The sequence below is a fragment of the Ambystoma mexicanum genome, chromosome 4p (genome assembly GCF_040938575.1).
Source record: "Ambystoma mexicanum isolate Mex_15411 chromosome 4p, UKY_AmexF1_1, whole genome shotgun sequence".
Taxonomy (NCBI): Eukaryota; Metazoa; Chordata; class Amphibia; order Caudata; family Ambystomatidae; genus Ambystoma; species Ambystoma mexicanum.
In genome coordinates this window covers 854851972-854864750 of record NC_090927.1, presented here as the reverse complement: position 1 = coordinate 854864750, position 12779 = coordinate 854851972, and the positions used below count along the sequence as shown (strand labels likewise).

Here is a 12779-nt window from a genome sequence, read left to right as displayed (position 1 = left end):
GAATAGATACTCTGGATTACTCACAGGTATTCACTTGGCAAGACTTTCATCATCAAAATCAACAGCCACAGCCCTATAGACAACCATTCCAACCAAGACAGCAAAGTAATACTGAAACAGACACATCTAGTGACACTTCAGGCAGCCGTGGGACACACCCTTCAAGAACGCCAACAATTGACAATGGAGACACCAATCTGGACCATCTAGCACCCACCAGAACAACAGCATCATCCTCCAATGCACCAATTTGTTTAGGTGGAGAAAAACAAGGAGAGGACACAAGAAGATCGAGGACCAAAAAGAAGACAGCACACTAATGATTAATATCTCCAATCGAAAATTTTCCGAACAAGAATTAGACTTACTTGATCTAGGTTTTTCTTTTGTACCAACTAACAACACAACTCTATTTGAGCAAAAGGTTAATATGTTCAAATTGACTAGAAAAATTGGAATAAAAGTATTCTTTGACTCAACACTACCAATAGAAGAAAGATCAAGGACATTTGATTATTTAGAAATGAGATCCAAGAGCACTTTAAATCCACACGTCCGAAACACAGCACTCAAACCTTTTGAAAACTCAATAATGAAGGATTTAATTTCAATAAAATATTCAGATCTGAAAGCACAGAACATAAGAAAACACCAACACAGACTGTTGAGACAGCTAGCTAACAATATTACCATCACGATCAAACAAGCAGATAAGGGGGGTGCGATTGTCATGAACAGGGAATTCTATAACCAAAACTGCCGATCCCTTCTAGGCGATTAAGACACCTATGTACTGCTGGTTCAGGATCCCACTAACACAATCAAACAACTGACCGAACAAGTACTTTTAAAGGCTCTACATAAAGAATGGACAAACAAAAGAAAAATAGATTATCTATTCAACAAATATCCAATCATGCCAGTGTTCTATGGACTTCCTAATATTCATAAAAATCTAAACTCTCCACCAGTGAGACCAATCGTGGCCACCACCAACAGCATCTTTGACCCCTTAGCTAAATATGTAGACAAAGTACTGCAACTAAATGTACAAAAACCACAACGTAGTTACGCAATAGCACTCATTTTCTTAACATACTTGAAGAATTAACAGAATTCAAACAAGAATGGGCAATTTTCACTCTTGACGTACAAAGTCTGTATACATCGATCCCACATAGTGATGGTTTGGATGCCCTGGAATGGGCTCTCCTTCAGGAGGACTATGTACAATCAAACAGAATTTTTTTAATTGAATTGGCAAAGATCATCTTGTGCAATAATTACTTCCGGTTCCAAAATAATTGCTATCTCCAGATATCGGGGACATCAATGGGTTTGTCAATGGCCCCTGCATACGAGAACCTGTTTATGTCTGTCTTTGAGACAGAACATATACTGGAACATCACTAATGGAAACCAAAACTAGGCCTATGGAAACGTTATATTGACGACATCGTTTGGATCTGGAAAGATCCCATAGAGGAAATGGACATCTTTCTTAATTTCCTTAATACACAACATCCACGCATTAAGTTCACTATGGAAGTTGGAACCCCAAGCATTCATTTCCTAGACATACGGTTCACGCCCAGTGGCAATACTCTCACAACTTCTATGTATCAACAACCAACGGATGTGAATAACGCGTTACACTACTCAAGTTATCATCCAGACCACCTGAAAGACAATTTACTGCTGAGCCAACTCCTGAGAATACGCGGACTCAATACAGGAGATCAGACCTATCATGAAAACATGGGCAAAATCAACAAAAGATTTAAGAGTAGAGCCTATCCTGATAACATACTGGAACAATTCAGAAACAGATGTTCAGTTCAAACTAGAACTAACCTCTTGAAACCAAAAACACATAATATGGATCCAGGGTCGGAGTGGCCCCTCGGCCTCTTGGCCCGTGGCCGGGCCAAAATCATCCCTGGGGAGTGGAGGCCGGTTTCTGCCCACCCCTGGGATGGTTTGGAAGAAAAAAAGTTAAAAAATAATAATAAAATTGAAAAAAAAAACAACTACATCGGTATAATTCATCAAAGCAAGGTAACACTTGTTACCTTGCTTTGATGATTGATTATCCCAATACAAGAGTGCGGCACCTGTTCAGCATGTTATGTTACTCTGCTTTTTTTACTGCGATGAAGCAAATGCTAAAAGTAATCTACTCAAAGCGGTGGCGGCCTACACAGCACAGCACAGGACATAGGCAGGTGCTGCAAGTGGCATTGCACTAGACTGCCTGTACCAAGCCAAGGCAAGGGTTAAGCAGTGTGCAACAATAGCCATGACAAGCCCTCTGCAAGAGTTGGGAGCTCATGCAGAGCATGATCTATGGGCAGCACTCTGCAACAGGTGGTCACCAGCATGAGCCAGAGTTAGGCAAGTGTGGTAAGTTCACCTGCATAGTATAATCAAGCGCAGTCCGGTGCATGAGCTATGCTTTGGCCCAGTATAATATACGGGCAATGTATTGAAGGGCTGGGTAGCCACACAACTTGGGCTATTGGCAGTCTAATCCAACTGGCTCAGCACTGGCACAGAAGTAGCCAAAGGGAGTCTAAAAGAGGACAGCAGAAAGCCAAGAAATGAACCTTGGGCAATACAATGAAAGGACAGGGCATCAATGAGGCACGAGCAACCCATTGAAAATCCCAGGAAACACAATAATTATAATTATTGGGAGCAGTGAGCATTCGCTGTGCACCCACAAGTAGAAAGAAAGAGCTGGTAAATGCCAGGGCCCTAAGTGGCATCCTGAGTAAAAGACAGGACACCCCCAAGCCTTCAGGTGTGTACAGTCTAATGAAGGTGGTAGAGAAGTGCAATGCGTGAGCCATTTATTTTCCAGGCTTATGACTGCAAACTGTCAGAGCTTAAAAATGAATAGGCCCAGGAACAGACTTGCCATTAAACATATCAGCAAAATGCCCGGTAGGACAGCTGCATAAATGGCCACAGGGCTAGTCCCTTGCTTATTAAGGGCTGCATCACAACATTGTATAGGTAAAAACTGTGACACCTGCATCGGTATATTTCATCAAAGCAAGGTAACACATGTTGCCTTGTTTTGATGATTGATTTGCATGCATGATGTGTGCATCATAAATTATGATACATGCATCATTCACATGCTGCTGCATCATGCAAAGTTGAGGGGCTGGAGCCGCATGCAGTGGCTGTGCTGTTGTATTAGGGATATCAGTGATAAACGACCAATTTTAGAGTAGAATAAGCATCAATTTCAAACTATGTATTTTGCCTTTCACAAGTTGCAGTAATAGCATATTTTTTGTTGTTGCCGTTGTCTCTCTAACGATCATCACAAGACTTCCATCTCGGTGTCCTCGGTCACTTGACAAAATCCTTGTGCCTAAAAGCTTCTTTACAGTGTAGAAATGTTTGACCATAGCACATCAAGTGGCCATTGACTTCATTGTGCCACAATGAATGCTTTGTTGTAATGTGTCTATATTTCCCATCTCCCGGTCATGCTGTTCGGGATGTTTGTTTGCATGTATGAGGTAACGAGTGCTCAGAGTATGGGATGTCTTGTGAGTGCGCTGCTTTCCCTATTTTGCCAACCTCTGAAGCCTGAAGTAGATGCATGCAGGCTTAACATGCGGCCCACTTTGCACCATACCTGCAGATGAACTTAACTGGTCTGCTGTTAAAATCTAAGTTACCAGTTTACCGGTATCCACTACAGAATAATTGCTCATTTTACTATAGCCGATATGATAACTCAGTGGGTTGAGCCCTCGCTGCTGCAATGTTTGTGTGATCTGCAGGTTCCAATCCCAGCAAGGCCATCTCAGCCTTTCATCCTTCTTAGGTCGATAAATGAGTACCAACACAGGTTGGGTGATATTGTATGCACATTTGTTCTATAAAAAAGAGCTTAAGCGTAAGTGCTATACAATAACATCATTTGGCCTTGAATGTCTGCTTGCATTCACAATCATTTGACAATATGGATCTATATACACAGATATTAATGATACATATGGTGATCCATTCTTGTATGAAATGTATATCACATTAGTGAAATAATAACCATATTTTTCGTAGTGTACTTAGGAACAATGCTATTTGATGCCACTTCCTGCTTTGGCAATGGGTGAAAGGTTGTGTTTCATCGCTTCCCGGGATGTCACTTTGTGGTGGGGCCAAATGTCATCACGTCCGGTGATGTCATCAGAGGTCAAGGGTCGTGAGACAAGGGGTGGCCCACTTCTTTGAGGCAAGGGGTGGGCTGCTTTTTTTTGGGTGTCTGGGCCTATTTCTTGTCCCAGTCTGACCCTGTATGGATCCACCCTTTGTGCACTTAATGCGATATTCCAGGCAGAGCCATCATATAAATCGACTTCTGAAGAAAAATTCGAAACTCACAAGGTTGGACCCCCAACTGTGTAAATTATTTCCAAAGCCACCCATGATCACATACACCAGAGGGATACATGTTAAAGATGATCTGATGAAGGCTGAGAGGGTAGACCAAGGCTGATAAACCTTTTTGGGTAAACCTAAATTTGGGACCTTCGCATGCACAGGAAAAAAGATCAATATCAAACAATTTCACCTGTGACTGCAGATTCCTAATCTATGGCCTAATATGCCCATGCAGCACATTGTATGCAGGCCAAACCATTCGCAAAATTAAAGAAAGACTGACAGAACACAAATCTAACATCCGGACAAACAATCAAACCTCACACTTTACAGAAATGCAACATTCAGTTGCACAATTGAGGTATGTTGTATTGGAAACCATTAAAACCCCACCAAGAGGAGGGGATATGAACTCTGCACTAGCAAAAAGAGAAATGTTCTGGATTCACAAATTAGATGCGACAGTCTACATGATGCATAACTATTGCTACAATGTATTGATGGCCACAATGTACCTAATCTCATAAACCTTTAAACTAACATGCATTACACGTTCATCATGTTGACCATACCAATGGAAATCATGGCACATCCCTATTAATACAACTTAAAGCAGAGCAGTACTTCTCTGGCTAACTCACTCTTTGGGGACTTGCAGGCATTCCCGCAGTCTTCTAAAACGTTTGCCAGTTTACAAAATTAATTTACACTCAAAATAGACGCCATGCACTTTACCGCAGCCCATGCGGCACGCCACCTTGAAGTCTTGGGATACAACCACTTAGGAAACCAAGTAATATTCGAGACACATTGGGTATTTACTAATGCGCGTGAGGATCGGATAACTGTTTTACTAAAGTCGACGCATCTCATTTCATTACAGAGCGATTAAGCTGCTTTGCAGCGCTGCATCCCTTTACAACGGGTCTTCGACAACCACATACGTGGGTAAGAACTCAATCACTGAGTTGATTATTGATTATGGTGCAACTTCTACAAAACTTTATATTTAGACCTTGATTCAGCATTTTTGCAGATGTCATCTAGAAATTGTCCCAGTGAGATTTCCAGCCCATACCGTGTCCATTTGAAAATACCTTGATCTACCTACCGGTATGCTACTTTTCTCATACTTCTAAGATCTGATATTGTGAACAATCACCAATTATAACATACTCTTTGTATGTGTCATAGATTGATGCAGAATGGGCCGTCCTTGACAATCGAACACCAAATGCAGATTACTCAACATTTGAATAAGTATTCTGTATTCATAGCGACCACACTATACGAGGCATATATTCCTTGTTATTCTCATGATTTCCATTTGATTGATGGTCACCGTGGTGAGACAGCCCCTTGTTTATTTACTCCTTTGCTTATCAAACAGACCCAGTAACTCGTTATAATAGTCTAAACAAAAGAGGAATTCATAGAACAGATGTATATCAACTGTGTTTGAACACTGCTACACTTGTGATTTCTACTCAATTGTTTTTTTTAAATCACAAACTATCAAACATATAGATTGATGCACAGTTTACTGATACAAACTTTCCATTTACCTTGTAGATATGTTTGGAGTTTGAAGAATCACCATTTAATTGATTGAATTTGAAGTGTATTTGCTCCTGATGAAGCGGTATATTTTCCTGAAATGCGTTTAGCTCTTAAGTTTTTTTCTATATACCTATGATTAATACATTATTACATTAAATGCACTGTTGATTTGGACTAATACAAGTGACATTTACTTGATTTAAAGTCAAAATTATACCTACTGATAAAGTTTGCATCACTACAAATTTCCTGAACTTCTGACTAGTATTTACCGCGCAGTAATAAGGGTGTGCAGGAAACGGGAGTTTCCGTCAAGTGAGGACACTTTATTTTTAGCTTTTCAGCTAGTGTCAGAAGAACAAGTGGTCTAGTGTATTTCTGATATGGAAGGTAAAACTATTCAAGAACTTGTCTGCTTGAACAGAAAATGAACTGTTGCCAATCGATGGAAAAGCATCGTCCAGGAAGTGAAGCACGCCATTCCTGACAGTTCGCACAGGCGGTTGGGACAACATTTACTTTCACAACTGGAGATATGAGAGGTTCCTCTTTCCTAGAAGGTCTTGTAGGTGAAACAAACAGAGGTGGACTGGCCTATAGGCATCTCTGGAGATTTCCCAGTAGGCCTCTACACTGTGCTCCTCTTTTTTTGCGGTAACCTATTTTATTTCCAAATGTTCTCATAGGAAAACAGTTGGGCTTCCTGAAAATGAGTAATATGTGGGCACTTTGAAAATTATTTCCAGGGCCTCTTTCGGTTCCCAGTTCACCCCTGGAGACAAAGTGCCTTAAAGGCAATACTGCCAGCCATCAGGAGCCAATGAAGCTGGTGTAATGTGAGAGTGATTAAATCCCTCTGTGACCATTCAAGCAGCAGCCGGGCTGCCGCACTTTGTACTCTATGCAGTTCTTTGATGGCATAATGCAAGACTGGGGTATGATATGATGATATGATAGTTTATTTATATAGCGCCTATGTGTATCAAAGCGATTCACGACAAGGGAGGGAACAAGGGAAAATACAAAACATTCTTACAGGCCATGAACAACAAGAATGTGAAATTAACTATCGTACTCGGCCTTGCGACATTTCAGATAGTGCAAGAGCTAAAACACAGATAAGACACAGATAGGAAGGAAATGGGAACAAATAGGCAACCACTGTACAAGGCCTGACAACATTTCTGGTAGAGCCGGAGAATTACATAAGTTGAGGGAGTGGGGGGGAGAGAGGAGGGAGAGGAAGAAAACAAGCAACTTTCATACTAGGCCTGACGACATTTCAGATGGTGCTGGAAGGGGGGATAAATAGTAAGGGGGGGGGGAGACAAACATTTGCTACTATCATACTAGGTCCAGGGACAATTCTGATAGAGTAAGTGCACAGAAAAAAAGTTGGGGGGAGGACAGAGAGAGAAGGGGAAGGGAGAGGAGAAGAGAATAGAATAAAAACAGTAAAAAGAGCAGAGAAGCAGAGGGGAGTGCGAAAAAACTTTCAAACTGCAGTGTTCAGCCAGTGGGTCTGCAGCACTGTTCTCATCTGAGGCTGTTCCTGGTATGGGCATTGTGGAAGAAGTGCGAGCCTTTTTATCCCTTGAATGGCCCTCAAGGCACCAAACCATTAAGATGGAATTAGCGCAATCAAGCCTTGACACCACATAATCATTATCCACAGTCACGTCTTGAGAAAAGAAGAAACAAACTAGGATTTATTTCTGTGACAAGATTTTAAAAAATCACTTTGCATCACTTTATTGATTTGAGGAACAAGTGAAAACTCATTGTACAGAAGATGTGGCAAAATGTCTCTGTCCATCTGTCTCATGCATGGAGACATCTCAATCAACCCACACAGCCAAAAACCTGCAGGAATTGGTCTGATGGGCCTGGCAGTCTGGGGTGTAGCCTCATATAGTCGGCATAGGCGTGTGCTTTGGCCTCCAGTGCTCTGCTGCCGGCCAATCCAGGGAAGGCAGGAGTGGGAGCGCTATGACACTACACATTTCACAACTTTGATTGCGAAGCCGGAAAGTGGTTTGTGACACTTCGAAATACTTCAGCCCTAACAATGAACAATAAAACAATAACATATATAGCAATAAAACAATCATGAAATTCCCTGCTCACAACAACTGTGTGAGGATAAGCAGGGTCTGAATTCTGACGATTTATTTTCCAGAGACTACATTCACGGGAAAATTCTAATTCTAAGAAATCTAAACTTCAGCTGACTGTTCAGAGTGGCGAGAGTAGACGTTTCACTTACAGGAAAACCATAATTTTCTGACAGTGGAATAGTTTGGAAGCCCAGCCCCCTCCCCGCCACCACATCCCTTATTTTAATTATTTTAATTGTTTTTGATTTGGTTCTTCCTGGTGCTATGAATCCTCTTTGCTATTGGATGCATCTCATGTTATTTGTCTTGTCTAGTTTTTTGTGCGCACAGAGGCCTGAGGGCGAGTTGCGTGATATAAGAAATAAAAAAATTAAAACATTAAAAAGAAAAAAAATGTATAAGGCTCCCAATGCAAGGAGATGCCTGCACAGAGCAATGATGTTTGAATGAATCTCACAAAGAAGGCAGTGATCAAAACATTCCAGGATGCGATCTAATGCGACTGAAGAGGAAGAGGATCCGCATGCTGGCGGGAAGAGTCCTTTCCTCCCAGTAACCCGCCATTTTAACATAAAGAGGCACTTGCAGATGAGGGTGTTTCTTTTTAATCCAAGTGTTGCAATGAACATTATTTTAATCCTGCAACGTTGCCATCCCGTGTTAGCAAATTTACCATTGGGTTATGGATCACGCTTCAAGAAGATAGGATCTTTGATTGCTTCAGTCCCTGGCCCTTGAGAATGTCCAATATTGTAGTTATGTCTTAGAGAGAATTGAAGATAATTGAAGATATTAGAATACTCTGTGTACTCTCGGCTAGTAGTTTATGGGGCTACTAAGCCTTCCATCCTTCTGAGGTCGATAAACTGTGTACATTAACTTGGCTAGATTTACAGCTGTTGTTAGAGGTCTAAGAAGCAGGAGAATCCACTATGAAGTCCTATATAAAAACCTATTATCATTATTAATGTCATTATTATTAATATTATTATTAGTTATTATATATGAAAGTGTAACACGTTTCTGTATATTTACATTCCATTTCAGCTGACGGGGTCGCCAAATATGTTTCCTTCGAAGCGCACGAGTGGCACAGCGACTGCTTCTCCTGCACAAAATGTGAAGAATCGTTGGTTGGCAAAAGATTCATCAAAAATCAGGAGAGTGTTTTTTGTCTGGAATGTGCGAAGGGATTACACATGCAGGCCTAAATGCTGCAAGAATGACATTGGGTGCTATGTGCGATGTGTGAGGGATGTCCCCCGGGACCTATTTTGTGTATGCTGGACTTTAAAAAACGGGTGGCGTTTTAGATACCATAAGGGTAAATATCCCATTAAAAGGACTGCATAGGGTAAATCTAGGTAAATTACACCATGCAGTAAATATCCTATGCAATATCAGTTTCTAATTAAGTGGTTCTTTTCAAATTAGGAGGTATTTAAACCTCACGACTTTACTACTACCAGCCTATTCATATCAACACACAATGGCAATTTAATTCAATTGAATCACTCCATCCTCATAAATTGACTACGTGATACCCTTGGCAGCATGGACTGGGCACTGGTCTGGTTGACCTCTTTCCTCTCAAACAGGTCTTCTCAAATGCACTGTCCCTTTTCTCTCCACTATGTCATTCTCGACTTGCTCTATCCTCTCTCCCTGGCTATTCAATATTTACCTTGCCCCTCTAGCCCACTTGATTTACACCTTCTCTCCTAATTTCCAGTGTTATGCTGATGACACACAGCTCTTATTTAGGCTTCCCTCCTCCTCCTACTCCTCCTCCTCTCCTTCCTCTCTCATTCCGACTGTCTAACTGTTATCCAGGCATGGTGTGCTGCTAATGATCTTTGCCTTAATGCCAGTAAAACCGAGATGCATTTCATTCAGATTCCTATTCCCTCCTTCCCTCCTACACTATGGCCGCCCTCCTTGGGCCCCCTCCCCTCACCCTCATGTGAGGCAAAAAACCAGGGTGTCATTTTTTCGACTCCTCTCTCTCCTTCTCACCTTATATCGCTGACCTTGCCAAGAATGCCCACTATCAGCTTCACCTCCTCAGAGTCATTCTCCCTTTCCTCACCTTCCCCAGAAACTCAATACCTTCAGAGCTCTGGTTCTCTCAAGGCGTGACTACTGTAACAGTCTCTTCCTCAACCTACCTCTCTCCTCGTTTTGCCCTCTTCAACAAATCCAGAATAGGACTGCAAGACTTATCCGTGGCCTCAAGCCCAGTGACCACATCTCTCCAGCCCTAAAATCTCTCCACTCAGTCCCATGGTTGCAATGACCAAATTCAAGACCCTTTGCATCATCCACAAGGCTTTCTGTGGCCTGGGACCCCACTACATCCAACTCTCTCTCCATAAATACCTCCCTCCTTTGGCCCTCTAGTTCCAACTCCCTGCAGATCAGACGTTTCTCAAGCGGAGTGTGGGGGGTAGATGTCTTTCTAGGTTAGGTGCCTCCCTCTGGAACGGCTTCCCTGCCCCTCTCTGACTTGATCTGGATCTCCTTAAGTTCCAGAAGCTCCTCAAGACCTTCCTCTTCTCGTCCTTCTTCCATCTCCCCGTGCTGTGCTAGTCTCCCACTGTCGATGCAATTCGTTGCCTGTTTCCCTTATGAGTCTGCTGGGGTCAGGCCCCCATGGACCAGTCTTCCCTGTCATCCCATCCTACCAGCACTTGCACTCGGGCACCCTTCCCTGTCCAGCCCACTGAGGCTGATCCACCCCTTCCCTCACACTATTTTCCCCTCCCCCTGCTTCACCCTGGTACTTGCACTCTTTAGGCTTCCCTTAGCACTTGCTCAGCCCCTGGACCCCCTCCAACCTGCACTTGTCCCTCATCACCCTCCCCCTTTCCCACCCCTTCCCCTGACTTCCTCCCCTCTCCTCTGCAATTCTTGATTTTGTACTTGCACGATCCATAATATCACAAGGCCTAATAGGACCGTTAATGTTTTTTTCTTTTTACCACTCTGTTCCCCCAACCACTCTTTTGTCTTGTGGCGCCTGGAAACACTTCTTGCTTTATAGCCACCATACAAATGTTCAATAAATAAATAAATAAATAAATAAATAAATTTGTCACGGAAATAGCTCAAATTGTCAAATGTGATTTAATTTGGTATCTGCAAGGACTGGCATTGCAAGCAATACATCTTGTAAAGCACTTTGGATTAAAGCGCTATATAAATTTAATAAAATACGAATAAATACATCAAATCTTTCTGTGTGTATCCCAAAATTGTCGCTCTTGTAAACCAAACCCTTGAACACACCTACAGACTAAATCCCTCCAGTAGGTGACCACACCTCAGCAACACGTGCTGCAGACTGTGAGCAGGGTTTTATATAATGCAAACCTGGATATGAAGCAACGGACGCTGTGCAACAAAGGGATCCAGGCAATAACATGGGAATAATTAGAAAGATGAACCATTGGTAGAGGACAAGGGGCACAGAGGGTTAAGAGCAAGGGATATTGGTGATGGGGCGCGAAAAGCTGTACACAGTAGTTAGGTGGGCGTGGGGACACTTTGTGTGTGGCATGTCTTTTATTCAGAGTGAGAGCACATTTGAAAGCGTTACTATTATGCATCATTTATTCTGACGAGGCGTGCTCTCCTTGTTGAACAGTGCACCCTGCTGTTGCAAAATGGCTCATGTACACGCTGCTTATGCTTAGGCCGGCCGATGGTGTAGAACTCCAGAAGGGTCCTTTGCAACGCTATGCTGTAACTGAACTATGTGTAAAGGATGTTATATAAAGGCACATGTTTTATACTGAACATATCAGTAAAGAATTAAAAGGATCCACACGTTTGAGTTATGTGTGCATGCGTACTTTTTAATCACACACACTCCCTTGTATGCACAGCACACTGTGCGTGGTCTGGGTGCTGTTAACATCACTTTGAACTGTCAGTGAATTCTGAAGGCCACTCTCCCTAAGGCTATACAGATACACAGTGGGTTGTTGTTCCTTCGACACATTGGAATTCAGTATATTTCTGACTATCACTTTCGATCAAATTATTTAAAATCTGTGCTGGTGAGTTGATTTCACGTTTGGTTTGACAATGATGGGCCTGATTTAAAAAAGCGTTTTACAATGCGAAAGTTCCATTGAAAAACGCGATACAAATCCGGCCCCGTGACTTTCGGGGCCACGTTGTAGAAGCACAAGAGAACTTACCAGGCTATTGGCCTAGAAGCCCATTTGTTAGATGCACCTTCAAATTAGCATCTCTGAAAAGCGCTCCTATCCACGGATTGGGGACCAAGCGATCTGTTGCCACAGAAGACAACACACGTGACAAAGCTCTGTTTCTCCACTGATGTGCTGGAGGAGATCCTGCAGAATATAACTGCCTACCTCCATTCAGTTAGCAGAACCGATAGGAAATATAATCATGCTAAAATAATATATATACATATATATACTCAAAATTAATAACATGCTGTACATATTATCAAATGCAATTCACCTGAGGAGTTCAGAAGATCTACTTTTGGGCAAACATTTCTTTTAAAGGGGCCTCTGGTGGAGATGGTAGAGTTCAGTTCATGAGACTTTAGAAATGTAAATGTCTGTGCCAATCAGTGCTGGCAATCCTTCGCCATAATCATAATCCTAGTCACCATAGGGCCTCTTCAAGAATTACACACTCCCCCTCCAGAGAATTGCA

At 42.2% G+C, this 12779-nt stretch overlaps 1 protein-coding gene across 1 annotated transcript in view; it reads left to right on the top strand.

Annotated features, from left to right (window-relative positions):
* Positions 1-11904, top strand: part of LOC138453509 (four and a half LIM domains protein 2-like) — a 478916-nt gene extending 467012 nt beyond the window's left edge. The window contains exon 7 of the mRNA XM_069606420.1: positions 9129-11904. Coding sequence (XP_069462521.1) covers positions 9129-9292 — 164 coding nt within the window. The 3' untranslated portion in view covers positions 9293-11904. The remainder of the gene's footprint in view (positions 1-9128) is intronic.
* Positions 11905-12779: the final 875 nt, after the last annotated feature.